Raw genomic sequence first — 27,794 nt, 5'->3', positions numbered from 1 at the left:
AGGAACCAAACAGATTAATATACAATACTAGAATAGAAAGATTATGAAAACACAGAGCAGTATTTCTACACAAGTAGCTTATCTGCACTTGAACAGTTGGCTCCTCTCCTGGGCTGTGCACAGTCTGTATTATTTCTGCTGGCTCTCAAAGTTAGCTACCTCTATCCACTGAGTGAGCCACACCCAATTTGGCTTTACCTGGACTCTTCTGGAACTGGTCCTCTAGCTAGTAAATTTAAATGATCTCACAGCACTTATATCCCAATATGAAACAGATTGTAGTGACAGCTATACAATAAGAGAGATACTGGGAATTTTTTTTTTTGTGGGTTTTTTGAATCTTACAGGAAACCAAACAGATTAATATACAATACTAGAATAGAAAGGGATTTGAAATCACAGAGCAGTATTTCTACACAGAAAGATCTATGCATGTAGAGCACACATCTTTCTCCCTTGTGCTCCTCCTGTCTCTTTCACCTCTGAGCCCTGCCAGCTATAGAGAGAATCAGTAGCTTAACTTCCAGTCCCACCAGACCCAGAAAAGCAAGAATTGGCAATCTCTTGCTCTGATTTGGGTGAAGGAGAAGGGAACAGTCTCCCATTGGGCCAGGAAGAGGAGAAGGAAGAGAGAAGCCTCCTATCAGGCCTGATAAAGAAGAAATTGACTGACTCCTGCTGGGCTTTGGAGGAGAAAGCAGCCTCCTCTTATCCCTGTGATACAACTCCTAGGACCTCAAGACACACCAGTGTGTCCTGACACACCTGTTGAGAACCACTGTTCTAGAAGGCAGATCATAGAGGTATTCCTGGACTTTAGAGACCTGAGAGTAGCACTGGTCACAAAAACAACTGAGTCATGGTTAAAATAATTTTTTCATAATTGTTTTAATTCAGAAAAGGAAATTTAAATACTAAACACACATCATTTTAAAGCAAAAATGGGTCTAAAGGTAAACAAGATAGCAATACAGAAACATTTATCAAGAAAATAAAAGAAATAAATTATGAAGACGGTCTAACTGATACAAAATTAACAAGAGAAAATAGAGGAAAGAAAAGACCAAGGAAGCAGCCTAGGAATTCAAGAGGACAATCCAAAAGAGGGACAATGCCTCATTGCAACAAAGAAGAACAGGCTGGATGATCCACAATAACTGCAACGTCAAATAGCAATGCAAGGACTTCACATATATTCTAGTACTTTAAAAAAAGCTCACTGGGCAGCACAATAAAGGTTACATGATCACACCAACTTGACTCTAATCAGGATGCTTATATCTGAGAAAATCTGTGCATTATACAAGCTCAAAATTATACTTACCATTATTATTGTAAAGTTATAAGGTTCACAAGTAGGAAGGAACTACCTTAGTGACCTTCTACCAAGATAAAAATATTTTAAAGATTTTTAAATATTTACCTCAGAGCGATCCATTAGTCCTTCCAATATTTTCTTTTCTTCTTCTACTTTTGCAATTACTGTTTTATTAAGAAGTGGTGCATTTGCACCTCTTACAATGGAGACAATTTTACCACCCTGTAAAAGAAAAGTTATTTAGAACTTCTATTCAGCAATAAATATCTGACTTCAGAAATCTTAAGTCACTTTAACAGATACATTTATTGATGATGAAGACAAAATAAATCACATTCTTATTATTCATTAAAATAGCGCATGTCTGAAATGCATATTTTCTCTCGCCGCATGGACCACATCACACAGATTCTTAAAATACTTCACTGGCTACCCATCCACTACAGAATCCTCTTCAAGACACTGACCATCATACACAAAACTATATTTCAGCAATCTCTTCAACTCACCATACCCCTCAAACGTCACTCCTCAGCAAGACCAACCAGATCGGCATACAGACACTCCCTCCTACAGACTCCTCCTAACAAATCAGTTATACACAACACAATTGAAAAATGAGCGCTATCAACTGCTGGTCCGCATCACTGGAACAATCTCCCGCCAGATCTCCGCCAGGAACATTGTCATTTCACATTTAGAAAAAAATTAAAAACCTGGCTGTTCGCCCAAGCATTTCCTTGAAGAAAATATATGGTAACCCACACGGTCCAACACCCCTCAGTAGCGTCTGTTTTTTTTGCCTCACAAAGGAACTGTTGTCCGGCTAATTACGCTCTCTTGTAACTCGCCTAATCGACTTCACTGTATATATTGTATATAATTTTACCATGTACGCAACTGCTCTCTGCTTACATGCGCTGCCCACCAGTTAGAAATTGTTAATCTATCCCTTATTTTTCTTCAAAAAAGCCTCGTTATACATTCCCTGTTGCAATGAGAACATCCTCAAGTTGAGATGGAAGAGCAAGATGATTTAGTACGTGCCGTTCAATCTCCATGCTGTCAGATGGAGGGATCGATACATTGGATGAAGAAGGGATCCCCCTTCCTGAGTTAGGAGTTGGGGATGGTTTTCCAGAAGAATTGGTGGGCGAATGGATAGGTGCATGAGATACGCATACCATGGTTGCCTTGGCCAGGACGGGGCTATAAGAATCATGTCCACTGCATCTCTGATGCATTTTTGTATTGTCTATGATACTAGTGGAATGGGAGGGTAAGCGTAGAGTAGGCCCTCCGTCCATGGAAAGAGGAAAGCATCTGGAGCGTAACGAAGTTTGCTTGGATAGATGGAGCAAAATGCCTGTGTTTGCCGGTTGCTCTGTGGCAAAAAAGGTCTATGATTGGAAAGCCCCACTGTTGGAATATGCTTGACACCACTTCCCGATTCAAGGTCCATTCGTGTGGATGGAAAATTCTGCTGTGGCGGTCCGCTGTTACATTGTCTAGTCCAGGAGGTAAGTGGCTTGTATCAAGACTTGGTTGGATATCGCCCAAGTCAGTATGCGAAGCGCTTCCCAACAGAGAATCCAGGAACCTGACCCTCGTTCCTTGTTTATGTAGAACTTGTTTACTTGATTGTCTGTATATACCATGAGATGTTTTCTTCGAAGTTGGGTAGAGAAGGTTTGAAGTGCTTTCCAAATGGCTCAAAGCTCTAGGAGACTGATCTGATAGTTGGTCTCTTGAAGAGACCAGCGGCCTTGAGTTTTTAGTCGTTTAAATGGGCTCCCCAGCCCTTCCGGGATACATCCATGGTGAGAGTGATTTGGTGAGGAGGCAACTGAAATGGTGCTCCCGAGGACAGGTGGTTGGTGTTCATCCACCACTGAATGTCTGTGCGCATTTGTCTGGTAAGACATACTCTGGTCGAGAGTGGTTGCCAGAACTGTGACCATTGGTTCTTGAGTCCCCATTGTAGGCGACGCAAGTGGAGTCTTGTATATGGGACTACTTGGATGGCCGCTGCCATATGACCCAGCAGTTGAAGAATTTGGCGTGCCAATGCATGCGATTGATTGAATAGACATTGAGCAAGAGAGGACAGAGTTTGAATCCTGTCTTGTGGTAGGTAAGCCCTCTGTTGCACCGTATTGATGAGCGCCCCAATGAACTGTAGAACCTGTGTTGGTTTCAGATGGGATTTTTCATAACTGATTATGAATCCCAACATTGAAGACAATTGATTGTTTGGAATGCGTGAGTCTTCAAGGTAGTCGGATCCAAGGCTACCAACAGCTAGTAGTCTAGATAGGGAAACATCTGTATTGAGAGCTGTCGGAGATGAGCCACCACCACCGCTAAGCATTTTGTGAATACCCTCGGGGCTGAGGAAAGGCCAAAGGGTAGCACCTTGAATTGGTAATGATTGTTCTGAACTTGGGAAGCAAAGGTAATGACAGGAGGAAGGGTGTATGGGTATATGGGAATAAGCGTCCTTCAGGTCATTGGGTTGTAGAAGAGTAAGAATACTCTTGAGACGTCATTTTGAATTTTTCATTTTGAATGTGTTTGTTGAGGTTTTGCAAATCTAAGATTGGTCAGACTTTTTTGGAATGAGAAAATATGAGGAGTAAAACCATCAATTCCTCAAGGAAACTGGGATTATTTGAATTGAGTTCTGTAACTGTAGAGTGACTAACTGTTCTTGTAGGTTTTGGGAATGTTGTGATGTATTCTTTAGAGGGGAAACTTGAGGAAGGGTTGGAAGAGTTAGAAAATTTAATCTGTAACCCTCTTTTATGATGTTTAGTACCCAGCAATCTGAAGTAATCGCCTCCCAACTGGCATAAAAGTGTTGAAGGCGGCCTCCTATGTAGTGCGGTGGAGGTGGCTCAGGATAGCTCAAGAAGACTGAGTTTGTTTTGGAGGTGCTGCTGGAGTTGGTCTTTGAGCCCGTGGTTGGGGAGGACGTCCACGTGAGGGTTGATTTTGTGGTTGGTAACGCTGATGGGGATAATACTGTGATCTATACGTATTGTAAGGTCTGAAAAGTGACCTTGCATAAGGTCGTCTTCTGAATGAAGGGTAGAATCTTTTTGAAGAAGCAGGAGGGTCTGCTGATGATGTCATAGATTGAACCACAGTATTCTGTTCTTTCAGAAGGGTAACCGTTTCCCCAAATTTGTTATTAAAAAGATTATCACCCAGACAAGGGATATCAAACAACTTGTCATGGACATCAACACGTATTTTACTAGCTCTTAGCCATGCCATGCGCTGTGCTGCTATTGCCGTAGCTGAGGATCTAGCCGATGATTCGAATGACAAACGGAACAGAGTAAACGTCGAAGACCTTCCTCCATGTCTGTAAATGGCTGTGGTAAGGAGTTATCAGAAGCCACACATATGGGATGTAATGTCTGTAGTCATTCAAAAAGGTATTGGATTACGTAGAATTGATGGTGTTGGATCTTTGTGGCCAACATGGACGAATGGTACACCTTATGGCCAAAATCATCCAGGGATTTATGGTCTTTTCCCGGTGGTGAATTTTCATGATGTTTTGATCTTTTGGCACGTAGTAGTGCAGATTCTACTACTACAGAGTTATGGGGTAATTGAGTGGACACATAGATCATGGAATTTCTCATTGGTATTTTAAGTCTGTTTTCCTTGAGGCAGCTGTTGTGGTAAAGGGTTTCTCCCATATTTTATGCAGAACCGCATCTAGTACAGCATGTGGTGGTAGAGCTGTTGGCTCTGGCGGCATTTCAAAAATCTTTAGAATCCCTAGAACCTCAGCACGAGGGTCGGGAACCTTTCCTGTTTCAATATTTAAGAGAGATCCTACTTTTTCAATTAATTTAGCATAGGATAAATCTTCTGGAGGAGAATAAGGTTCCAGAAGGCGCTTGGGAGGATCTGACGGAAATCCTGTAGATGAGGATGGTGACGATGTAGACCATTGTGAGCGTGGAGAATCCAGTCGAGTTGGAATTGGGATCAGTTCTTCCGGTTGATTTGGAGGTGGGAAAGTTGGTAGCTGTCGAGAAGAAGTTGGTGAAGATGGACCTGGAATCTGGGGATGTGCGGCCTCCAGATCTTGGAAGAAAGTATTCAAAGCCAGAGAAATTTGTGACATCACCTTTGATGCTAGGGTATGTTGTGAAGGCGCTGGAAGTGGCATTGGAGGTGGGGGCAGCGCTCTCAGAGACAGTCCTGAGAAGGACGGCGCAGCTCTGGACGATGGAGTGAATGAGATCTAGTAAGAGAGGACCAATCCGAATGAGAATTATCAGCATCTGAAGAAACATTAGTAGAGTGGGAAACCACTTCTACGTCAGAGTCTGTTCGTGGAGATTCAGGAATTTGGAGATGGTTTTTCTTTGCCTTTTGTTTGGTATGGTGTTCTTCTTGTAGTGGAGCCTGAGTAGAGGTAGATAGTGGAGCTGTAGGTGGGTCATGGTGTTTTGCATCACCATGCTGGTGATGTCTGGCATCATGGTGAGATGACCAAGATAGTGATCCAGCTCTTCCAGACGCAGTATCCGACGCACCCTGCGTCAATGCGTCATATTTTAATGCGCCGTGCATTGCTGAGCAGTGCATTGGCTTCGGTGTCGATGCGCCGTATGCTTGCTGCGTCTTGATTTCCCATGCTCCAAGTGCTTCGGCGTCAAGGAGCGAGAACGAGCGGGTACAGAGCCCTGAGAACTTAGCGGCGCATAACTGGACTTTCTCACTGAAGGAGTCGAGACCTCAACCTCCTTCCACGGTCCTGGTGGTGGTACCGACCTGGCCGAAGCACCCTCCAGCGATGCGGATCTTCTTCCTAGAGTTGTCTTAAGTTTCTTCGTCGGGTCCGGCGAAGAGTGAGGTGATCGGAGGCGCGCAATTTTTTCAGCGCACTGTCTTCGGGCCTGGGGCGACATCCGACCACACTCTCGGCATGAGGCTGGGTCATGCTCGAGCCTAAACAAATATAACAATAATTATGTCCATCTGTTATGGACATAATTTTCCCGCATTGGCAGTATTTAAACCCCGATGGCTTCAGAGCCATCACTGCCAAAGAAACAGGAGAAAGAACTTGAAAAATGTGGAAAAAAGTGAAGACGAGGGAAGAAAAAATCACCACGTGCAGTCCTGCTAATGGAAGAGACTGAGGTAAATCGGCAATTGCGCGGGAACCTCACCACACAGCCGTACAGAGTTCAAAACTCTGTACTCTGAGAAAACTCCGCCTTCTGATCCGGTTGCGACGCTCCCAGACAGCATGGCTAATTCAGCCTGCTATCACTGGGAAAAATATGGGTTATTTATTTTTATTTAAAAACTTTTCTATACCATCGTTAAGTTAGCTAACCATCACAACGGTTTACAACAAGGCACGATAAAGAAAATATGAGTGGTATAGTTTACAAATTTAATCATGTGCCATCAAAAGTACGGTAACACTGTAATGCAATAATCTATGTGTGAAAGTTAAGCTTGTATGTTTGGAACATATTAGGCGATTTGAAATTAACATTAATATGCATTTGTAGGTTACTAGTGACAACTTTTAGTTTGGTGCATCCTTATCCATTAGCTGTTATTCTCCTTATCTTTATAAAAAGCTTGTTTAAAGAGCCACGATTTCAGATTGGTTTTGAACATTTTCAAATTTCTCTGTAGCCTTATTTCGAGTGACATGGTGTTCCAGAGCACAGGGCCAGCCAGTGATAGTGCTCTTTCCCTTACTTGTGTGAGGCGTGCTGTTTTGACAGAGGGGACAGTAAGTAGTAGAGGTGTGAATCGTGTGCCCTATCGTCTTAACGATCGAAATAGTCTAGCAGGAGAAGAAAATCATGTTTGTCACGATTTTTTAGGTAAAAAATCGTTTTTTCCGATTAGTGCGCACTAACAGAAAATGATACAATTTGACACTTTTCAGGTCAGTTAAGGTCAGTTTAGGAATGAATATGTATTCCTATTGGCTGCCCTCTTATTTATTCATGTTACCAAGGTTCCCACTGACAATATAAGGGGGATGGGAAATGGAAACAGTTGGTAGCTTGACAAAAAAAGTAATGTGATCAGTCAATGTGACTAGAACTTGTGCCCTAACCCTGATACAAGGGGTGTTGTGATCTTCCTGCACACAGTGCCCTAACCCTGATACCAGGGGTGTTGTGATCTTCCTGCACAGAGTGCCTTAACCCTGATACCAGGGGTGTTGTGATCTTCCTGCATGCAGTGCCCTATCCCTAATACCAGGAGTGTTGTGATCTTCCTGCACTCAGTGCCCTAACCCTGATACCAGGGGTGTTGTGATCTTCCTGCACAGAGTGCCTTAACCCTGATACCAGGGGTGTTGTGATCTTCCTGCATGCAGTGCCCTAACGCCTAATACCAGGGGTGTTGTGATCTTCCTGCACACAGTGCCCTATCCCTATTAATACCAGGAGTGTTGTGATCTTCCTGCACACAGTGCCCTAACCCTGATACCAGGGGTGTTGTGATCTTCCTGCACACAGTGCCCTAACCCTGATACCAGGGGTGTTGTGATCTTCCTGCACAGAGTGCCTTAACCCTCATACCAGGGGTGTTGTGATCTTCCTGCATGCAGTGCCCTATCCCTAATACCAGGAGTGTTGTGATCTTCCTGCACTCAGTGCCCTAACCCTGATACCAGGGGTGTTGTGATCTTCCTGCACACAGTGCCCTAACCCTGACACCAGGGGTGTTGTGATCTTCCTGCACACAGTGCCCTATCCCTGATACCAGGGGTGTTGTGATCTTCCTACATACAGTGCCCTATCCCTGATACCAGGGGTGTTGTGATCTTCCTGCACACAGTGCCCTAACCCTGAGACCAGGGATGTCGTGATCTTCCTGCACACAGTGCCCTATCCCTGATACCAGGAGTGTTGTGATCTTCATGCACGCAGTGCCCTATCCCTGATACCAGGATGTGTGCAAGAAGATCACAACACCCCCGGTAACCGGGATAGGGCACTGCATGCAGGAAGATCACAACACCCCCGGTATCAGGAATAGGGCACTGTGTGCAGGAAGATCACAACACCCCTGGTGTCAGGGATAGGGCACTGTGTGCAGGAAGATCACGACATCCCTGGTCTCAGGGTTAGGGCACTGTGTGCAGGAAGATCACAACACCCCTGGTATCAGGGATAGGGCACTGTATGTAGGAAGATCACAACACCCCTGGTATCAGGGATAGGGCACTGTGTGCAGGAAGATCACAACACCCCTGGTGTCAGGGTTAGGGCACTGTGTGCAGGAAGATCACAACACCCCTGGTATCAGGGATAGGGCACTGAGTGCAGGAAGTTCATAACACCCGTGGTATCAGGAATAGGGCACAAGTTCTAGTCATATTGACTGATCACATTACTTTTTTGTCAACTACCAACAGTTTCCATTTCCCATCCCCCCAACCATCACCTCAGTGGGAACCTTGGTAACATCAATAGATAAGAGGGCAGCCAGCCAATAGGAATACATATTCATTCCTAACTGACCTTTACTGACCTGGAAAGTGTCAATTTGTATCATTTTCTGTTAGTGCGCACTAACTCCCAGTTAGTGCGCACTAACTCGCGTTAGTGCGCACTAACACGAGTTAATGATTTTTAACGATAAATCGTTAGAATTTCTATTGAATTCTGTTTAACGATTTAAGACGATTTTATAAGTATCGGACGATAATTTTAATCGTTGAAAAACGATTCACATCCCTAGTAAGTAGAGCCTTATTAGCGGATCTCAGGTTTCTTTGTGGGACATGTACGCATAGTGCAGTGTTAAACCAGTCAGCTTTTTCATTGTGGATTAGTTTATGAATTGTACATAAAACCTTATATTGTATTCATTGTTCGATTGGAAGCCAGTGTACTTCGGCGAGAGTTCCTGTAATGTGGTCATTCTTTTTTTTGTCAGTCAAAATTCTGGCAGCTGAGTTTTGTAAGATTTGCAGTGACTGAATCGTAGATTGTGGTAGTCCTAGAAGTAGGGAGTTACAGTAATCTGTGCTTGCGAAAATCATTGCCTGTAGAACTGTGCGGAAATTGTTTAGTGTTAGTAAAGGTTATTGATATGAAAGTTATAGTTTATGTGTGTATATGGCAGATGGGGTGGGGTGGGAGGAGGGGGATGGTCTGTCGACCTCTCCGAGGCACTACCGATGTACCAGTGGTAGGAGGAAAGGGGAGGGGTGGGGTGGGATTTGAAGGGCCGATACAGAACTAGGGGGAGGAGAACTGATATGGGGGCCATGCAGGAGATCCTTCAATGGCCAGTGAATAGAAAGGAAGGTAAAAGATGGGGTGGAATGTCTCTTGGGAGTCTTATAAAGATGGAGGGGGGGGGGAGATTCTATTGTCATGATGTCTCTTAAGGTGACATCTCTTAATGTAAAGGGCTTAAATACGCCTTTTAAACACAAACTTATGTTCAAGGAAGCCCTCTCTTTGAAAGCCTCGATAATCTTCCTTCAAGAAACCCTTCTGAGGAAAAGGTATGAGAGATTATTATGTAACCTCCAGTATGCCCAAATTTTATTAGCAGCTAGCACGCCTACTCATAAATACACAGGAGTTGAGATTCTGATTTCCAGAGATATTATGGTACAAGTGGAAGAGATCAATAGGGACGTGGAGGGAAGGTTTAATATGGTATCTTTATACATTAATAAAATTCTTTATAATTTGGTAAATATATATAGCCTGAACACGTTGCAGAGGGAGGTGCTACAACATATAGATGCACAACTATTGAAGTGTTAGAGCGGTAAACTGATAATTGGAGGAGATCTTAATATGGTCAGCAATCCCCACTTGGGCTGCTCTAAAGGAAGGGGTCATTACTCAAAAGTGGATCAGAGAGATCTGAAGAGCTTTATCATTAAATGGCAAGTAGTAGATATATGGCAGGAAAAGAATCCAAGAGGTAGAGACTATTCTTTTTATTCGGCAGCACATGACACTTACACCAAAATTAACTATTTTCTTATTGATAAATCCCTTGTGAGCAATACAAGGGCTGTTGGAATAGGAAATATAGTGTGGTTGATCATGCGCCCATTTGGCGGGAATTTGATAATTTGCGATCGGAGAGTGGGCGATGGTTCTGGAAACTTAATGATTCCCTGATAAAAGACAGAGGTAGAAATACAAATTAGAACTGATATTAGGGAATATCTCACTACTACTAAGGGGGGGGGAGACGACTGAGGGGGGATATGATAGAGATGTTTAAAATCATGAGAGGTTTAGAACGGGTAGATGTGAATCCGAAATTTACTCTTTCGGATAGTAGAAAGACTAGGGGGCACTCCATGAAGTTAGCATGGGGCACATTTAAAACTAATCGGAGAAAGTTCTTTTTTACTCAACGCACAATTAAACTCTGGAATTTGTTGCCAGAGGATGTGGATAGTGCAGTTAGTATAGCTGTGTTTAAAAAAAGGATTGGATAAGTTCTTGGAGAAGTCCATTACCTGCTTTTAAGTTCACTTAGAGAATAGCCACTGCCATTAGCAATGGTAACATGGAATAGACAGTTTCTGGGTACTTGCCAGGTTCTTATGGCCTGGATTGGCCACTGTTGGAAACAGGATGCTGGGCTTAATGGACCCTTGGTCTGACCCAGTATGGCATTTTCTTATGTTCTTATGTTCTTAATGACATCAATGGTACATCTCCCATAATACTCTGGGACTGTCTAAAAGCAGTAATACGTGGGAGGCTAATTGCAACAGCTTCGTATAAAAAGAAAGAGAAAGATCAACACATTAAGATACTTAGAGACAAACTGACCAAGGTGCAGAGAGCACATAAACAAACACAAACAAAGGCCCTGCTAAAGGAATTGGGGACATACGATATCAACTAAAAATGCTAGAGGCAAAGGAGATGGCTTATAATTTAGACTTGGCTAAGCAGGTCTATTATGAGCATGGCAATAGGGCAGGGAAGCTATTGGCCCATACTTTAAAGGCCCGAATAACACAATCACAGATTATTAAAATTAAGGCACCAGACGGGACTCTGATTGTTGATGGAGAAGGGATCAGGGATCAATTTAATAACTTCTTTGCTGGTTTATATGCCGTGAAGACAAAGCCACAGAAGAGGATATTCATAAATATTTGGAGGATGTACAGTTACCTTGCTTAGAAGCTTCCCTGACGGAAGGGGTGGGTCGACCCATCTCGGCAGCAGTTATTGCTGAGCTGAAACCGGGGAAAGCCCCAGGCATTGATGGGTATACTCCATTCTTTTATAAGAAATTTAAGGAAGATCTGGTAGGTCTGTTGGTCCGGATGTTTAATAGTTTGGGAACTGGAGGACATTTACGGCAGCGAATATTGCTGGCATTACGATTCTCCCTAAACCTGGAAAAGATCTGACCCAATGTAGTTCTTATCGTCCGATATCCCTTATTAACAAATACCTAAAGATGCTGACCAAAATATTGGCGAATAGATTAAAGTTAGTAATCACTTCCCTAATTCATGATGATCAGGCAGGATTTATGCCTGGTCGAATGGCAGGGGATAATATTAGGAAGGTAATTATTATTTAGCATGCAAAAAAGAATGATATCCCATCCGTGTTATTTGGGGTGGATGCTGAAAAACATTTGAGAGAGTTCATTGGCCCTTTTTGTTCCAAGTAATGGAAAAGGTGGGCTTAGGAGGGGGATTTTTACGTTGGGTTCAGGAACTATATAGGGATCCCACAGCTTGCAACAAAGTAAATGAGGGATACTCGGCTAATTTCCAGATTCAACGAGGTACGAGACAGAGGTGCCCACTGTCCCCACTATTGCTTGGAGAAGAGACAGCTGAGGGGGGATATGATAGAGGTCTTTAAGATCATGAGAGGTCTTGAATGAGTAGATGTGACTCAGTTATTTACACTTTCGAATAATAGGACTAGAGGGCATTCCATGAAGTTAGCAAGTAGCACATTTAAGACTAATCGGAGAAAATTCTTTTTCACTCAACACACAATAAAGCTCTGGAATTTGTTGCCAGAGGATGTGATTAGTGCAGTTAGTGTAGCTGGGTTCAAAAAAGGTTTGTATAAGTTCTTGGAGGAGAAGTCCATTAATGGCTATTAATCAAGTTTACTTAGGGAATAGCCACTGCTATTAATTGCATCAGTAGCTTGGGATCTTCTTAGTGTTTGGGTAATTACCAAGTTCTTGTGGCCTGGTTTTGGCCTGTGTTGGAAACAGAATGCTGGGCTTGATGGACCCTTGGTCTGACCCAGCATGGCAATTTCTTATGTTCTTATGTTTGCTATCTGCTTAGAGCCTTTGGCGGAAAAAATCCGCAATGCGGGGGATATTCAGGGCATTCAGATTAGAGATAGGATGTACAATATCTCCCTATACGCGGATGATGTGTTATTCATCTTGTCTAAACCGGAATAGTCATTACATAGGCTATGATGGAGCTTGAAAGTTTTGGAACAGTATCTGGCTTTAAGGTTAATCAAGACAAATCGAAGCTACTTCCTATCTTTTTATCCATAAACCAAATTTCACAATTACAAAAGACGTTTCCCTTTTCAATGGGCAAACCAGACAGTGAAATACCTAGGGGTTCAAATAGGATCAGAATATAAGAATATTTTCCGTCAGAACTATCTTCCCGCAATTAAGCAATCTACATAATTGGGACAGACTTATACTATCATGGCTCAGCAGGATAGCTGCCATAAAAATGACATTCTTCCCCAGGCTGGCATATTTCTTCCAGACCCTTCCTTGCCTTATCCCCGCTAAATATTTAAAAGGCTTACAAACCAAGCTATTCTCATTCATTTGGAAACGGAGACCGCCAAGGGTGGCTAGAGCAGTACTGTATCAAAGTAAAGTTGACGGGGGTCTGGGGGTTCCCAATTTAACTATTATGTTGCATCTCAAGGCTATTATTGACTTTCAGAATCACATGAACATTAAACAATGGGTGCAAATAGAGAATGATATTGCTCAGGGCATCAAGATACGTCAGATCTTCTAGGCAGGGGGGTTGAAAAACATGGATGAGGATTGCGTTTCTCCGTGTACTACTACCACCATCACCATATGGAAAGATTGAAGGAAGGTATTAGTGGGAGACCGTAGATTTTTGTATTCCACTTCAATTAGGGGATGTGCGGCGTTCCCAGCCGGGTCAGAAAGGAAAGTGTTTTAAGAGCGGGAGATTAGGGGGCTGTCTACTATAGGGCAGGTATGACATGATAAAGGGGTGCTGTCTTTTGCTGACCTGAGAACTAAATATACCTTGCACAACATAGATCACTATGCTTATATTCAGTTAAAACACTTTTTATTATCTAAAGAGGTGAGAATGGATATGAATAAAGGGAAAACTCTAATGGAAGGATACTGTGACAAAGCTCATTTGGTAACAGGTGCCATATTAAAACTATATAGTATTCTCAATGGAGCTTTACCCCACCCTAGGATATATGAAGGCCTGGGAAAAAGACCTGGGAGCTTCCTTGATGGAAGGAGAATGGGATGCATGTTTTATAGCGGTAAGCCGCAGCTCCCTAGCAGCACAAATGGTCGAACATAGTTATAAAGTATTATTCAAATAGTATTTAATACCATATAAACTACATAAAATAAGGCTAAAAAAGGATAATTTATGCTGGAAAAAATGTGGAATGGTGGGTGATTTTTATCATATGTGGTGGTCATGCCCAGTTATTCAACAGTTTTGGGGGCATGCTGAGAAATGGTGTAATGACTTAGTGCATGTAACAATGAAAAGGACTCCGAGAGGGGCCTTACTACACACCCCAGTGGATAATGCGACATCTACACAGGAACATTTTCCTTATAGCGGTGGCACATGCAGTGCAAGAAGAGATTGCAAAATGCTGGAAAGAGGATCGAGCGCCTTCCTTGTCTGAGGTTCTTCAGAGACTAAAATGGATAAATTACATGGAATATCTCATTGCCATAAGGAGAGATAGAGTCTCAAGATCTAACAACATCTGGCAGGAATTCCAAAGGTGGATATGTTGTAATGAATGTTAAATAGCCTGTTCAAGGTTCTGTGAGGGGGGGGGGGGGGGGGGGGAAGGGTGGAGGGGGGAACCATTCATTCATATTTATCAATTATATAAAACATTGGATATTATGTTTGCTGTATAGCAGATGACAAAAGTTCGAATACTTAATGATTCTGTTTATGTTTTCTTTATTCATTGTTATTTCATATACGACAGACATAATTGTATATGCGAGGTACAGGACATCTGTAATTTGATAATACATACAGGCAGTTATGTATAGATGAGATGCTTTGTTCTTTGTTTGAACTCATTATCCAATAAACAGATAATTACAAAAAAAAGAATTGATGTTGATTTATTCTAGCTGTCAGCATTGCGGACTGGAAGTATTTCTTAGCAAAGTCATCCAAATATTTATGATCCCTCCCTGGGGGAGAGTTGGAGTGTGTTTTTGTTCTCTTTGCCCTTTGTAGCGCAGACTCCACCACTATAGAGGCGAGCGGCAATTGTGATGGTGAATAGAATTTTGAGTGTCTCATTTTGAATTTTAGATCGATTTTCCTCGATACTGGAGGAATTGCAAAAGGAGTCTCCCAAGATTTTTCTAATAGAGAATCTAAAACTTGATGTGATGGTAATGAAGTGGGTTCGGAAGGGAGATCAAAGATTTTTAAGATCCCTAAAGTCTCCGTTCTCGGGTCTGACACCTTTTGCGTGTCCAGATTTAAAGGTGTTCCCACTTTAACAAGGAATCTGGATTAGGAAAGGTCTTCTGTGGGGGTAGTATGATTCTTGTGGTTCTTCTGTGGGGTCGGATGGATATCCAGTGGAATCATCAGGGGAGGTAGGCTGTGAAACAGGATGCGGGAATGGTTCCGTGAAGTCTTGAGGTTGTGGAGGTGGAGAAGAATGTCTTGGTGGAGCCATAGGTGAGAGGTGAGGCACTGCTGGAGGAAACTTGGTGGTGCACTCTGTATTTCAAGATTGGGTAATGGCAGCTGTAGTATTTGTAAATTTTGAATAGAGGCAAATAGACCTGTGAGAGCCAAAGATATCTGAGCAATTGCTTGTGTTAAGTCAGGCAATCCTGGCAAGTCAGGGAGAGGTGGAGGAATGTCGGTAAAAATTCATCGCCAGGTGGTGGAAGTTGTAGATGTTCAAATAGATTACGCCCTCGGGATGCTGAGGACATATCTGAATACACTCTAACAGATGAGGAGAGAGACCGTGATGCTTCCTCACTCCATCTCTCTCTTGATGCCGTTGTAGAGTGTCTTTTCTTTTTAGAGCCCCTATCCGGGTGAGATGTATATGTGGGAGTAGGAAACCCTTTCAACGTAGGTGATAAATTGTCCTTACTAACATTGTGTTGCTTGGATTTTTTTTTTTTATATGATTGCTTGGTATGCTTATGAGAATGTATTGAGGAAGGCATAGAGGAAAGTCTAGGATGTGGTGATGATGGGTCCACTATCAGCTCCTCTTATGGTTGAGGCTTCTTCGGATACACCTGTGGTATCGGAGTTTGTAGCACATGGGATGATTTATGCGTCGATTTTTGATGTTCCTGCATCATCTGCGTCGAGATTTGCGGACGTGTCGAGTCGGGAATACGATGCGCCCACTTCGAGCACTCCAGCGTCGAGTGCGTCGGCGTCATAATGCGTCGTTTCGGCGCTGGTTGCATCAGCGTCGGATGCGTTGGCATCGAATAAGAGTGCGTCAAAATCTATTTTGCTGACACCGATTGCGACGCATGCTTCAACGCTTGTTGGGTCGACTGGGCCGGGTCTTGCGCCCGCTGTTTCAGCGATGCTAAATTCGGCAGTTTTGCGGAGTCTGATGTTGGCCTGTGGTCTGTTCGGCTGGTCTGACTCCTACCTGACCTCTCTTTTGTTGGAGGCGAGGGTCGGTCATGTCGGCGTCGTTTTTGTTTATGTATGGGCCTGTGCGCCATAGATGGCCCCACCGAGGCCGCTCATTTACTCGGCACGGCTTGTCTGGGTACAGGCCCCGGCGAAGTATGCGCCTCCGAAGGGAGGGCATATGAGCCGCTGGTGCCTCAAAGCCTTTCCATTTATTCAGCCCATCGACATCAGGCTCTCGGTGACATTTTGCCGCAGTGTAAACATTGGTCCTGTTTGCGGTCTGGGCCCAGACACACATAACATAAGGAATGTCCGTCCATCACAGACATAACTTTGCCACACAAGCAGGGTTTGAACCCTGATGGTCATGGCATGTTTCTTCCGATATCTGTTTGAAGAAAATGTTTCTATTTTTTAATGTCTGAGGAGACTATGTGTTCCGCATGCGATCCCGCACATAGAAAAGACAGACTGAGGAGAATCTGTCTTCCTGCGCGGGAACACACGCGCAGCCGCAGAACAAAGTTCTGCACTAAGCTTTGGTAAAGCTCCGCCTCCTGGGCCTTGATAGACAGTCCCATCAACAGAATGGCTAATTCAGCCCTGCTATCAATGGGAAACAGCAGTAGTCGGCATAGATGGGAGAAGTAAAAAATGAAAATTGGTTCTTACCTGCTAATTTTCGTTCCTGTAATACCACAGATCAGTCCAGAGAAGTGGGTTGTGTATCCCTACCAGCAGATGGAGTCAGCAAGCAAAAACTTTGGCCTCTGCCATATATACAAGAGTGCCACCTGTAGACCCTCAGTATTGTCCTGTACCCAAGCCCATGCTAACAGAACTAATGAACAAAGGGTAGCCATCAACCAAATCGCGGCCACCCCTTCGCCCCAGGAAACAAACAGAATCAACTGCTGAGAACTGCTCCATCAATCATATCTGCAAAAAAAAAAAAAAAAAAGCAAAATTCTAGCCAAGACAGTTTTTTGGTATCTGAAGAAAGGGGTGGGACTCTGGACTGATCTGTGGTATTACAGGAATGAAAATTATCAGGTAAGAACCAATTTTCATTTCCTGAACATACCCAGATCAGTCCAGAGAAGTGGGATGTACCCAAACCACCCTACACTGGGCGGGAACCCGAAAGACCTGCACGAAGGACACTCTCACCGAAGGACGAATCTTCAGAAGCTTTAACATCCAGTTGATAATGTTTAGTGAAAGTGTGAATAGAAGACCACACAGCCGCTCTACAGATTTCCTGTGGTGACAGTAGCTGAAACTCTGCTCAGGAAGTAGCCTGGGCCCTAGTGGAATGAGCTCTGAGACCCAAAGGAACTTGCGCCCTTGGCCCATATACCAAACAAATGGCTTCTTTAATCCAACGAGAAATGGTCGCCTTAGACGCTTTGACTCCTTTCTTTGGGCCACCAAAGAGAATGAACAAATGATAGGACCGCAGGAAGTCATTGGTAACCTCCAGATAATGCAATAAGGCACGCTGCACGTCCAAAAGTTGAATGTCTCTGCCCTGAGAAGACTCGAGACCACTGTGGAAAACCTGATAGCTCTACCGTCTGATTTACGTAAAAGGCCAAAACAACCTTAGGGACGAAAGACAGAACTGTGCGCAATGACACCCGATCGTCGTAAATCCAAAGGAACAGGTCCCGACACGACAGCGCCTGTAATCCTGAGATCCGACGAGCCGAGCAAATGGCCACCTAAAACACTGTTTTCAACATCAAATCTTTCAGGAAAGCCCAGCGGAGAGGCTCGAAAGGGGTGGCACAGAGCACCCGCAGCACTAGATTCAAACTCCAATCCGGACACACAGAATGGACGGGGGCCACAAATGCTTGACACCCTTAAGAAACCGAGCAATATCCGGATGCGCTGCAAGCGAACAGCTGTGAAACTTTCCCCATAATGCATCCAGAGCCGCAACTGGTACACAAAGGGAATTGAACGCTAAACCCTTAGCGAGTCCCTGTAGCAGAAAATCCAGTACCCGAGGGACATAGACTACTAAAGGATCAAAGGAACGCTGATGACACCACAACTCAATGTTTCCAAACTCTCACAAAGGGTAAAGAGGTGGCCGGGCGTCTCCCTTGCAAAAGAGTGGAAATGACTTGTTCGGAATAACCCTTCAAGTGCAAACGTCGCCTCTCAAAAGCCAAGCCATGAGATAGAAGTGATCCTCCCAATCCGAAAATATGGGCCAACTGCAATGGACCCTCTAGAGCCAAGCGCACCAGATCCGCGAACCACGGGCGACGTGGCCACTCGGACGCTACCATGACCACCCTTGGTGGCTGGAGTTCTATGTGATGAAGAAGCCAACCTGAGGGACCAGGGAGGAAAGCATAAAGGAGAATTCCCGTGGGCCAGAGACACACGAGAGCATCGAGGCCCACCGAGCCCTGCTCTCGTCGTCGGCTGAAGAAACGTTCTGTCTTCGCATTCTCCCGCGTTGCTATCAGATCCAACTCAGGTACTCCCCCATCTGGCACAAATGTGGTTTCACGCTTCGGGAGACAGCTCCCACTCTATGGGGTCGAGTTGCTGTCTGCTGAGAAAATCCACCTGCACATTCTCCACTCCTGCAACATGAGAAGCGGCAATGCCCCCAAGGTGACGCTCCGCCCAGGTACGGGGCTTCTTGTCCTGCCTTGCCAGGTGATGTAAGCCACCATAGTCACATTGTCGGAGAAACTCGCACCATCCTGCCCCGGGTAGGATGGCATGCAGGGCGCAACACACTGCTCTTGTCTCGAGCTGATTAATGGACCAGGATCCTTCCATCGCCGACCAGAGACCTTGAGCGGACCTGTCCACGCACACCGTTCCCCAACTGGAGAGGGTGGCATCGGTGGAGATTATCAGGTTGTTGCGTGAAAGCCTCCACGACAGACTGACTCTGGAAGCAGCGGCATTGGCAGGTGGAATAGTTCTGACACCGGGCTCCAACGAGACAAAAGCGCACGCTGCAACGGTCGTGAGTGAACGCCCATGGAACTAAACCCAAGGTGGAAGCCATGGAACCCAGGACCTGTAGATGATGCCATACTGTGGGACTGTCCCCCCGAAGAAGGGAGAGGATCTGGCCTTGCAACTTCGTTACTCGTTCTGTTGCCAAAAACACTTTGTCTTGCAAGGTATCGAACTACGCTCCCAGATAAATCAGCTCTTGGGTGAATTCCAAGAGGCTCTTCTGCACATTGATCACCCACCCGAATGACTGCAGCGTGAACATCATGACGCGTACTGATCTCTCGCAGTCGTCCCGTGACTTTATGAGAATCAACCAGTCATCCAGGTACGGATGGACCAAAATTCCCTCCTTCTGAAGGAAAGCCGCTACCACCACCATCACCTTGGTGTACGTACGAGGAGCTGTAAGAGACCAAATGGGAGGGCTCAAAATTGGAAGTCCTGCCCCAAGAACTTAAAACGCAGAAATCTCTGGTGACTCAGCCGAATTGGTATATGTAGATACGCCTCCGTGAGATCCATGGACGCTAGAAACTCCCCTTTCCGAACCACAGCCATCACCATCCTCAGTGAACAACGGTTCACTTTCTGCAGATCGAGGATGGGATGGAACGTGCCCTCCTTTTTGGGGGACCACAAAGTAAACCGAGTACCTTCCTCGTCTGCAATGTGTCTCCAGAACTGGGACAATAGCTCTGAGCTCCAGAAGTCATTGCAGGGTTACCCGGACTGCCACGCGTTTGCCGCGTGAGACCAAGCAGGACTCTACAAACACCTCCCGGACTGGACGCGAAAACTCCAGAGCGTAGCCGTGTCTGATCACCTCTAAGACCCATCGGTCTGAGGTAATCCTTGCCCATTCCATGTAAAAGTTGGATAATTTTTATTTATTTATTTATTTATTTTAACGTGTTTTGTATACCATATATTCGGTTTTGCCATCATAAAAGTAATCAGCCACTGACAGCTTAGATGACGGAATAGGTGCTCGTGGCTTCACTGGGAGGCTTTGCTGTTTCCAGCACAGAAGTGTCCCGAGTCTCTACTGGCGTGGCGACCCCCACGAAAGGAATATTGGTGCCCCGGGGCTGGTTTAGCAGTAGTCTGTGCAGTATATCTGCCAGAATCCCGAAAACAAGCCCGAGATGGAAAATTTTTCTTGGAGGATCTCCTATCTTCTGGCAACCTGTTGCCCTTGGATTCCCCAAATAGCTTTACCAACTGATCCAGATCCTCCCCGAACAGAAGCTTGCCCTTAAAGGGTAGATTGCAAAACTGGGATTTTGAGGACAAATCCGCCGCCCAATTCCTCAGCCAGAGGAGACGACGCGCCGCTACCATGGTTTCTCGCCAAGGTTCGCACCAGATCATACAAGTACATCCACAACATATGCAACGCCCGCCTCTAGCCAGGCGGACTGCAGCACCCCGCTGCCACCATCACCAGAAGTGGAAGCAGACTCCTGGACCCAGCAAAGGCACGCCCTCTGCATAAGGTTAGCACAGACCGCCGCACAAAGGCTCAACGTGGCCAACTCAAATGCCCGCTTTAACTGGATCTCTAGTTTGCGGTCCTGCATGTCCTTCAAGGCGGCTGCCCCAGCCACCGGGATAGTTGTCTTCTTTGTGACAGCAGATACCGCAGCGTCCACCTTTGGAATCATCAGAAGGACTAAAACATCCGACAACAGGGGATATAACTTTGCCATAGCTGTGCTCACTTTCAGCTCTGTATCCGGAGCCTGCCACTCCCAGATCACCTGTTTACGCACTTTCTTAGGCAGTGGAAAAGCTGTTGTGGGACCCCTTATGCCATCGAGAACTGGATTAGCACCCTCATTATCGGATTCATCTTGCGAAACCTTGAAACCCAGGACTTCCAAGACCTGGGGAATAAGAGGCCGAAGCTCATCCCATTTGAAAAGATGGACCACGCTGGGATTGTCCCCCTCCGCAGGCGGGATATCGGGGTCATCCGGGTCATCCGTATCCACATCACCCTGATCAGGCAGCAGATCCGGGTCTGCCCCCGTGTCCGCCCCTGAGGCTGGGCCGCCCCTGACCCAGTAAGTGGGTCCTGCAGCCCTTGAGGGCTGTCACCCGTCAGGCAGGGCTGTTCCGTGGAGCGCTGCCGAGTGTCTGCGCCCTGAGCTCTCTTCCTAGGTGGCTCTGACCATTCCCCCGGGTGTCCGGGCCTCTTAAACGCAGACTGCTTCCTGACTAGGAAGGCTTGGTGCATCAGGAGGAAAAATTCAGGGGAAAACCCCTCCGGGTCCTCATCCCCCTCCGGGGAATCGACTGGTGCCACATCGCCAGCTCCCATTGCAGAATCCTCCCCCAGTGGTGCTAAAACGGGAGGGGAATCCTCCTCCCATGATTCGAGGAGAGAGGCACTTGACCCCTCCCCGCAGGGAGGGACAATCAGCCCTGAAGAACCCTCCATCCCTGGGGAGCAGACCAAGCACAAGGAGGCCGAATCCAGCGTCTGCCCACGCGTACTACAAGCGCAGCAGGCCGACAATTTAGAGTGTGGGCCCGTTACCTAGAACGTGCCACCACGCGGTCCGAGGGAGAGAAGAGGAGGCTGCGTCTGTCAATAACCGCTTGCTGCCGCGATGCGGGAAAATATCAAAGACAAACAGGAGAAATGTCCTGCTCAGGAAAAAAACCGTGCGCAGCCGGGCCGCGGGAAACAAGATTAAGGCAGGCAGGCAGTCCCCGGCCGAATCGCTGGGCCCCGATCGCGGTTTGCCACACGGCCAAACCTGGAACTCACTCCTTCCCTCGTAAAGCAACCCGGAGCCCCGGGAACTGAGGAAAAACACTGATAGTCTCCCTGAACGGCTGCTGAGGAACCGGCCCCCCCTGCACCAGCTCCTTACCTCAGTACAGAAAGTCTCAGTTAGACTCTCACTCTGTCAACCTTTTATTTTTATTTTCTTAAAACTTTATGGAGTCAATCCAGAGGAACCTTTTGCAGGGGTCAAGGAGCAGCTGCAGCAGTCTCGATGATGAGTAACCAGGAGCCCCTAGCCTTCACTCCCCAAACTGAGGCGGGCGAAATCCTGACAGGGATGTCCAAATCCCCGGACGCCCGGCTTCTACTTGGGGATGGCCCACGAAGGTGCCTAACGCCTCAGGAAGCAACTGCAACAAAAAGAAAAAAACTCTAACTAAACTGTACTCTCAAACAAAAAAAACTAACAAGATTGCAGGAGTGCATCTCTACCATCTGCTGGAGTCAGAGAAGTACTGAGGGACTGCGGGTAGCACTCTTGTATATATGGCAGTGCCGAAAGTTTTTGCTCTCTGACTATCTTGCTGGTAGGGATACACAACCCACTTCTCTGGACTGATCTGGATATGTTCAGGAATTAAGTTAGTGACTCGCGGGATGTCCCCATGAATCACCTCACCTACCTTAACTCTGCCAGCAATTCACTGCGGCATGGATGCCATCAGCAACACAACCCCGCTGAGTACAGCATAGGATGCCACCATGGTGCTGCTCCTCTGTCTTCCCCTAGGCACGTGTGCGGCGCCTCTTAAAGGGTAAGTGATGGGAAGAGCTCTACTGCACCTCAGGATGATGACAGCAGTTCTGTCCTATACAGTTTAAGGTCTCCCCGGACCTCCCTGCCTTGCCTCAGCAACAGGTCCTCTTACTTTTTGGTAGGGTATGTTGCTTTTTTCCTTCTCATCTATCCCGACTGCCCTGCCCCATCTTGTCCAGCCTTGTCTTGTTTCTCCAGCCTGCTCTGCTTCATCTAGTACAGCCTATCCCACTCTGCCTGCCCTGCTGTGTCATTCTGCTTGCCTTACCTTTGCTTCCTTTAGACTGACTTCAGGATCTGACTCTTTGCCTGGACACTGACTATTCTCATTCGCTGCCTGCCACTGACCCTACTACTGACCCTATGTTTGAACACTGACTACTCTTGTGTGCCACCTGCCTCTGACTCTTGCCTGGTCCTGGACCTTCCTTCACACCACTCCCTGAGAGACTTTCACCTAAGCGAGGAAAGGTGCTGGTAAAGATGGAGCTCCAGACCAATTTCATCACAGGGTACCTCCACCAGCTGTCCGTGTGGGATTGTGGAGTACACTTAGCAGGCTCACCAACCACACCACAACAGCAAGAGGCCACTCCTGTTACACCATAATTCTCTTCTTTAAATGAGTTGCACCTACCCCACTCCCATCCATGGTCTTGTCAACCAGCAACGGTCCTTCCCCAGGGTCTTCTTTCATGAACATCAAACTGAATTATTTATTTAATATTTCTGCCATTTCTTCATCTTCCTCCACACACTGTGTTACGGCAATGAAGACACAACAGGCAGGATTCGTGGCCAAGGCTCGGCGAGGCTCCTGAACACCCTCGGGGGCCTCCTTTTATTGTACATACATTCATAGCATACAAATGTGTCATTAGATCATTGGTTCAGGAGGTGCGTACAGATCATTTCATTGGCTGCTGAAGCCTATACCATATATGTGTCTGTCTTTTGCCTGCAGCTGTGTACGTGGCAGACAGGCATCCTGTCTTTAGGCAGTGGGGGTTAATTATAAGCTAGAGCTTTAAGATGTGCTAATCTTGCTGCGCTCAGTGCAGAGGTCAGAGATAAGGAAGTGAAGATGTGTTGAAATCGCTGAGTCAGCATGGTTTGCCAGCCACTGCATCAGCTGATTCCCTACATCTCCTCCTTTCTGTTTTAATTTAAGCAGCATACAAAATATCTTTGTATCCAGGCTGAAAGCGGGGTTTCAGTATGGATATGAGATTGGGTATGCACTGAATGCAGCAGCACAGGCAAAATAGTAAGACAATTACAATTATTATAATAGGAATCACCTTTTTGAGACCAGAAATATCAGGAAGCCAGGACCATAGCCAGTCCCAGGGAGAAATTGTTTTGTCTGAAAGTGGTGCATCAGCAACCATGGTTTCCATCTGCTCTATGGTATGTGTGAGATTTGCTTTGTAATCTGATATGTATACACAGCAATGAGATCCAATTAATGCACAAACACAGCCTTTAGCAGCCAAGATGGTGTCTATAGCATAGCGGTTTTGTAATACCACTTCTCTCATTTGAGAGACTTCCGTTGTGAGTAGTTTTAACGAGAGGACTGTCTGATTAAATAAGGCAGTTGTCCAGTTGGCAAGGGTAAGCAGATCTCTGTAATTCAAAGCTGCGCCTAATGGGGGGAACAGGCCTCTATACACCATAGTTCCTGATCCCCTTCCCATGGGATTTGTGATAGTCTCTTTTGTTTCAAAGTCTGGCTTTGGGTAGTGTGGGGACGGTATAAAAGGAAGGGATGACATAGCCTAGAGTACATCGGCCTGTCCACCTGGGGGGGGGATGCGCATATATGCTCTACGCCCGCATAGCATCCAAATGTTCCACAACTGGTTAGTGGACATGTCATTGGTATTTTTAATTTGTTGTATCATTTGGGCTGCATAACCACAAAGGTAAAATTCATATGCTATGTAATCTCCTTTTTCACAATTTTCTCGTCTTCCCATTGAACATCCGGAGATCAGCCAATTGCACATAGCTTTGCTAAAATTATGCAAGTGTTGAGTGATATTTTGCTTGTATGTGCTTGCTTTATAATATGTTCTGTTCATTGTTTCTTGTAATACAATGGTGCGGTTACAATATGGATATTTTCCCACCTGCAAATATTTCCCCACCTGAACCCCTTTACCATTGTCTGGATCATATTCCCAACAAAGTGCAGCAGTCTCTTGAATGCAACTACCGATGTGTAGTATGGTATTCTCAACTGGGGAGTTAATGAAAACACCTCTCTGAAAAGGGTGAGTTGTCCATCTTGTAAGATTGAATGGTACGGCATGCATCAGTAGTCCTCCACGGGTATGGGTCAACATGTGCATGCAGATCCAACAGTCTGTTCGATTCAACAGGTGCGATAAGTTCTATGTATCGGTGATGTACATGTTGTTCCGCCATAGTCCTTGTTCAGAAATCGCCATGGCAGGAGGGAGAATGCAAGATAAGAAGATGCACATCACAATTGTCAACGAATTGGCAGTCAAGCAAGAGAATGCAGCAAGCAAAATGTTCTCTGGAGTTTTTTCAAGTCCTTGCTGTTCCAAAAGCTGTGTAGATTGGCTGGATAATGCTTTGATTTGTCCCCAGGTCATCTGGTGTTGCTTGTTGCGGGGAGCTCGGTCTCGGTCCTTCTGAGGGTTGTGGAGGCTCAGGGAGAAGTTTGGGATCGGGTTCTGTAGACCTTGATGCCATGCCATCTTTCCACGGCTTTACAAGGCAGCTCGGAACCCAAAGTGGACCTGTGGGTGCAAGCACAGCAGCATATCCCCGTCCCCATGTTAACAAGGGAACAGAACCATGCCAGACAGGGTTAGGTAACATTCTATACAAGTCTAATGGCTGTGGGTGACTAACCCTAGTCCCATAATGATTATCCACGGCTGTGGTCTGATTTGAATTTGATATGTTTAGATGATTCAAAGTAAACAATACTTTGTTCAGCCAGTCTTGTTTAGGGGGAAGTCCAGGGCCATTCCCTGCCTTTTGTTTGTGTTTGTCAAAGGCTGTCTTAAGGGTGTGGTTGGCTCGCTTCACAATAGTCTGTCCGGTGAAGTTGTAGGGAATGCCAAATATATGCTTAATGTTCCATTGTTGGCAAAAGTCAGCAAAGGAATGGCTGCTGTAAGCAGAGCCATTATCAGTTTTCAGAACAGAGGGTAATCCCATTATCGAGAATGTTTTAATACAGTGATTAATAACATGTTTAGTTGCTTCCCCTTTTTGGGGAGTGGCCCATAGAAAATGCGAGAAAGTATAACGGTTACATGCAAATTCAAATTAATCATTTAAAGGAAAAGTCATTTGCAGTAGGCTGAACCACAAACAAGTATTTCAGACACTACATTAATCATATGTTACACAAGACTGACACATTCATTCATCCTACAAATATTCATTCATCGTCTTCTTAACATCAAGACAGACAACAGATAACATAATTGGAGCTCAAAATTCGTATCAAAAATTTATCAAAAAAATTAGATCAAAGATCAAAAATCAAAAGGTGTTTGAAAAAATGTTTGAAAAATAAGTTCAGAATTCTGTATAAAAGTTAGAAAAAGAAAATGAAACTGAAGTTTCTTTAACAAATATTGTACAACTGGTAGAATAGCATAGTGCCTCCTAGTGGATGCACTATCATCACTTTATAGATAACAGTCTATTCAGATTTCAGTAGCTCAGATTCTGAATTTGAACTCTAGTAAAATGTCCTTGTCAGTAACCTCAATTCAATATTAAAGAAATTTGAAAGTATAAAAGTAATAAAGGTTCAGCATTGAAGGGTGAGGGAAAAGAGGTTTGGATCAGCAGGAGATCTGATCTGTCTCGTGCCCCCCTTTGAAAGCTGCAACGCACAGTTGGGGCAGATAATTCAGGAAAGAAAGGTATAAAGTATGTGTTGTGATAAAGAAATATATCAGAGATATAACAGATACAGAAATTAGGGAGAGAAACTGCAGTAGAGAAACTGCAGTACTAAGTCCAGTTTTTTCTTTTCAAAAGTTCTCCCTTCCCCTTACGAGTGGCAATTAAGAGTTAACAACAGAAAGACAGAGTGAGAGGGAGGGCTAGTGTAGGGATGCAGAACAGTGTTTCTCAAGAGAAAACAAACAGAGGAGAGAATTCCATTCAATGAATTAATCCTTTAAGTTTAGAGGAACTGAAAAGCGGTACCGTATAACATTAACTTAGTTAAACTAAAAATCCTTATACAAAAAATGTACCAGCAAATGATAACATAACTAGATAACATCAACCAGAAACAATAAGACTGGCTAGGATTTGCTGGTCTTTTGTAAACAGATTCTATCTTAACCTACTTTGTCCTAAAACGAAAACTGCAGTAAAAATACAAAGTATGTGCGCTGGCAATGCAAGCAATTGCTACAAAAATAAATCTCAGAGTAACGGAGTCATCCTAAATCTGGCCCTATTTAACTTTGTCAAAAGGGACCATTTCACATTGAGTTTACACAGTGTCCTGTCCCAGTTTCACTGTAGTTACAACGTAAGGCCCTGCATACACTGGATCTTTCTCTGATGTGTGAGGGAACACTGCCTGTGGGGAAATGTGCTCTAAGTATGCAGGCTTCCTGCAACAGAATAGCAAGGCCCATGATAAACATTCTGTCCGGGTTTGCTTTGTCTGCTCCATCACTTGGTTTAGTCTGGTTTGCAACAGGCCATTGTACTGTCTCATTAGATCATTTCTCTCACGTTGGTACTGTTTTTGTTTGTAACGCCACTGCGATATCAGCAGTGCGGCTACTTGGCCCAAGGTCATATATGCTAATTTCTTTGAAGACCTGGAGGTATTGTTACTGCTTATGGCACTCCGGGCGGTATTCAATTCAATTGCTGTCAGGGATCCCTCTAGCAACCCTCAGGTGTAAGAGGAGTGGAACCCTGTCTCCTTGATACTTGTGCGGAGTTCTCTAAGAACACTATAGGGAAGGGCGGACCAACTATATTC

General features: G+C 45.1%; 1 protein-coding gene across 5 annotated transcripts in view; it reads right to left on the bottom strand.

Moving 5' to 3' along the window:
- Window positions 1-27,794, bottom strand: part of LOC115084531 (thioredoxin domain-containing protein 3-like) — a 310,312-nt gene that overhangs the window by 55,016 nt on the left and 227,502 nt on the right. For all 5 annotated transcript variants that reach the window (XM_029589514.1, XM_029589512.1, XM_029589511.1 and 2 more), the window contains exon 6: window positions 1,424-1,540. In XM_029589514.1, the coding sequence (XP_029445374.1) occupies window positions 1,424-1,540 (117 nt within the window). The remainder of the gene's footprint in view (window positions 1-1,423; window positions 1,541-27,794) is intronic.

Source organism: Rhinatrema bivittatum, chromosome 2 (assembly GCF_901001135.1).
Source record: "Rhinatrema bivittatum chromosome 2, aRhiBiv1.1, whole genome shotgun sequence".
NCBI classification, from domain to species: Eukaryota; Metazoa; Chordata; class Amphibia; order Gymnophiona; family Rhinatrematidae; genus Rhinatrema; species Rhinatrema bivittatum.
The sequence above is the reverse complement of the archived record's forward strand: the minus strand, read 5'-3'. Positions and strand labels throughout refer to the sequence as shown.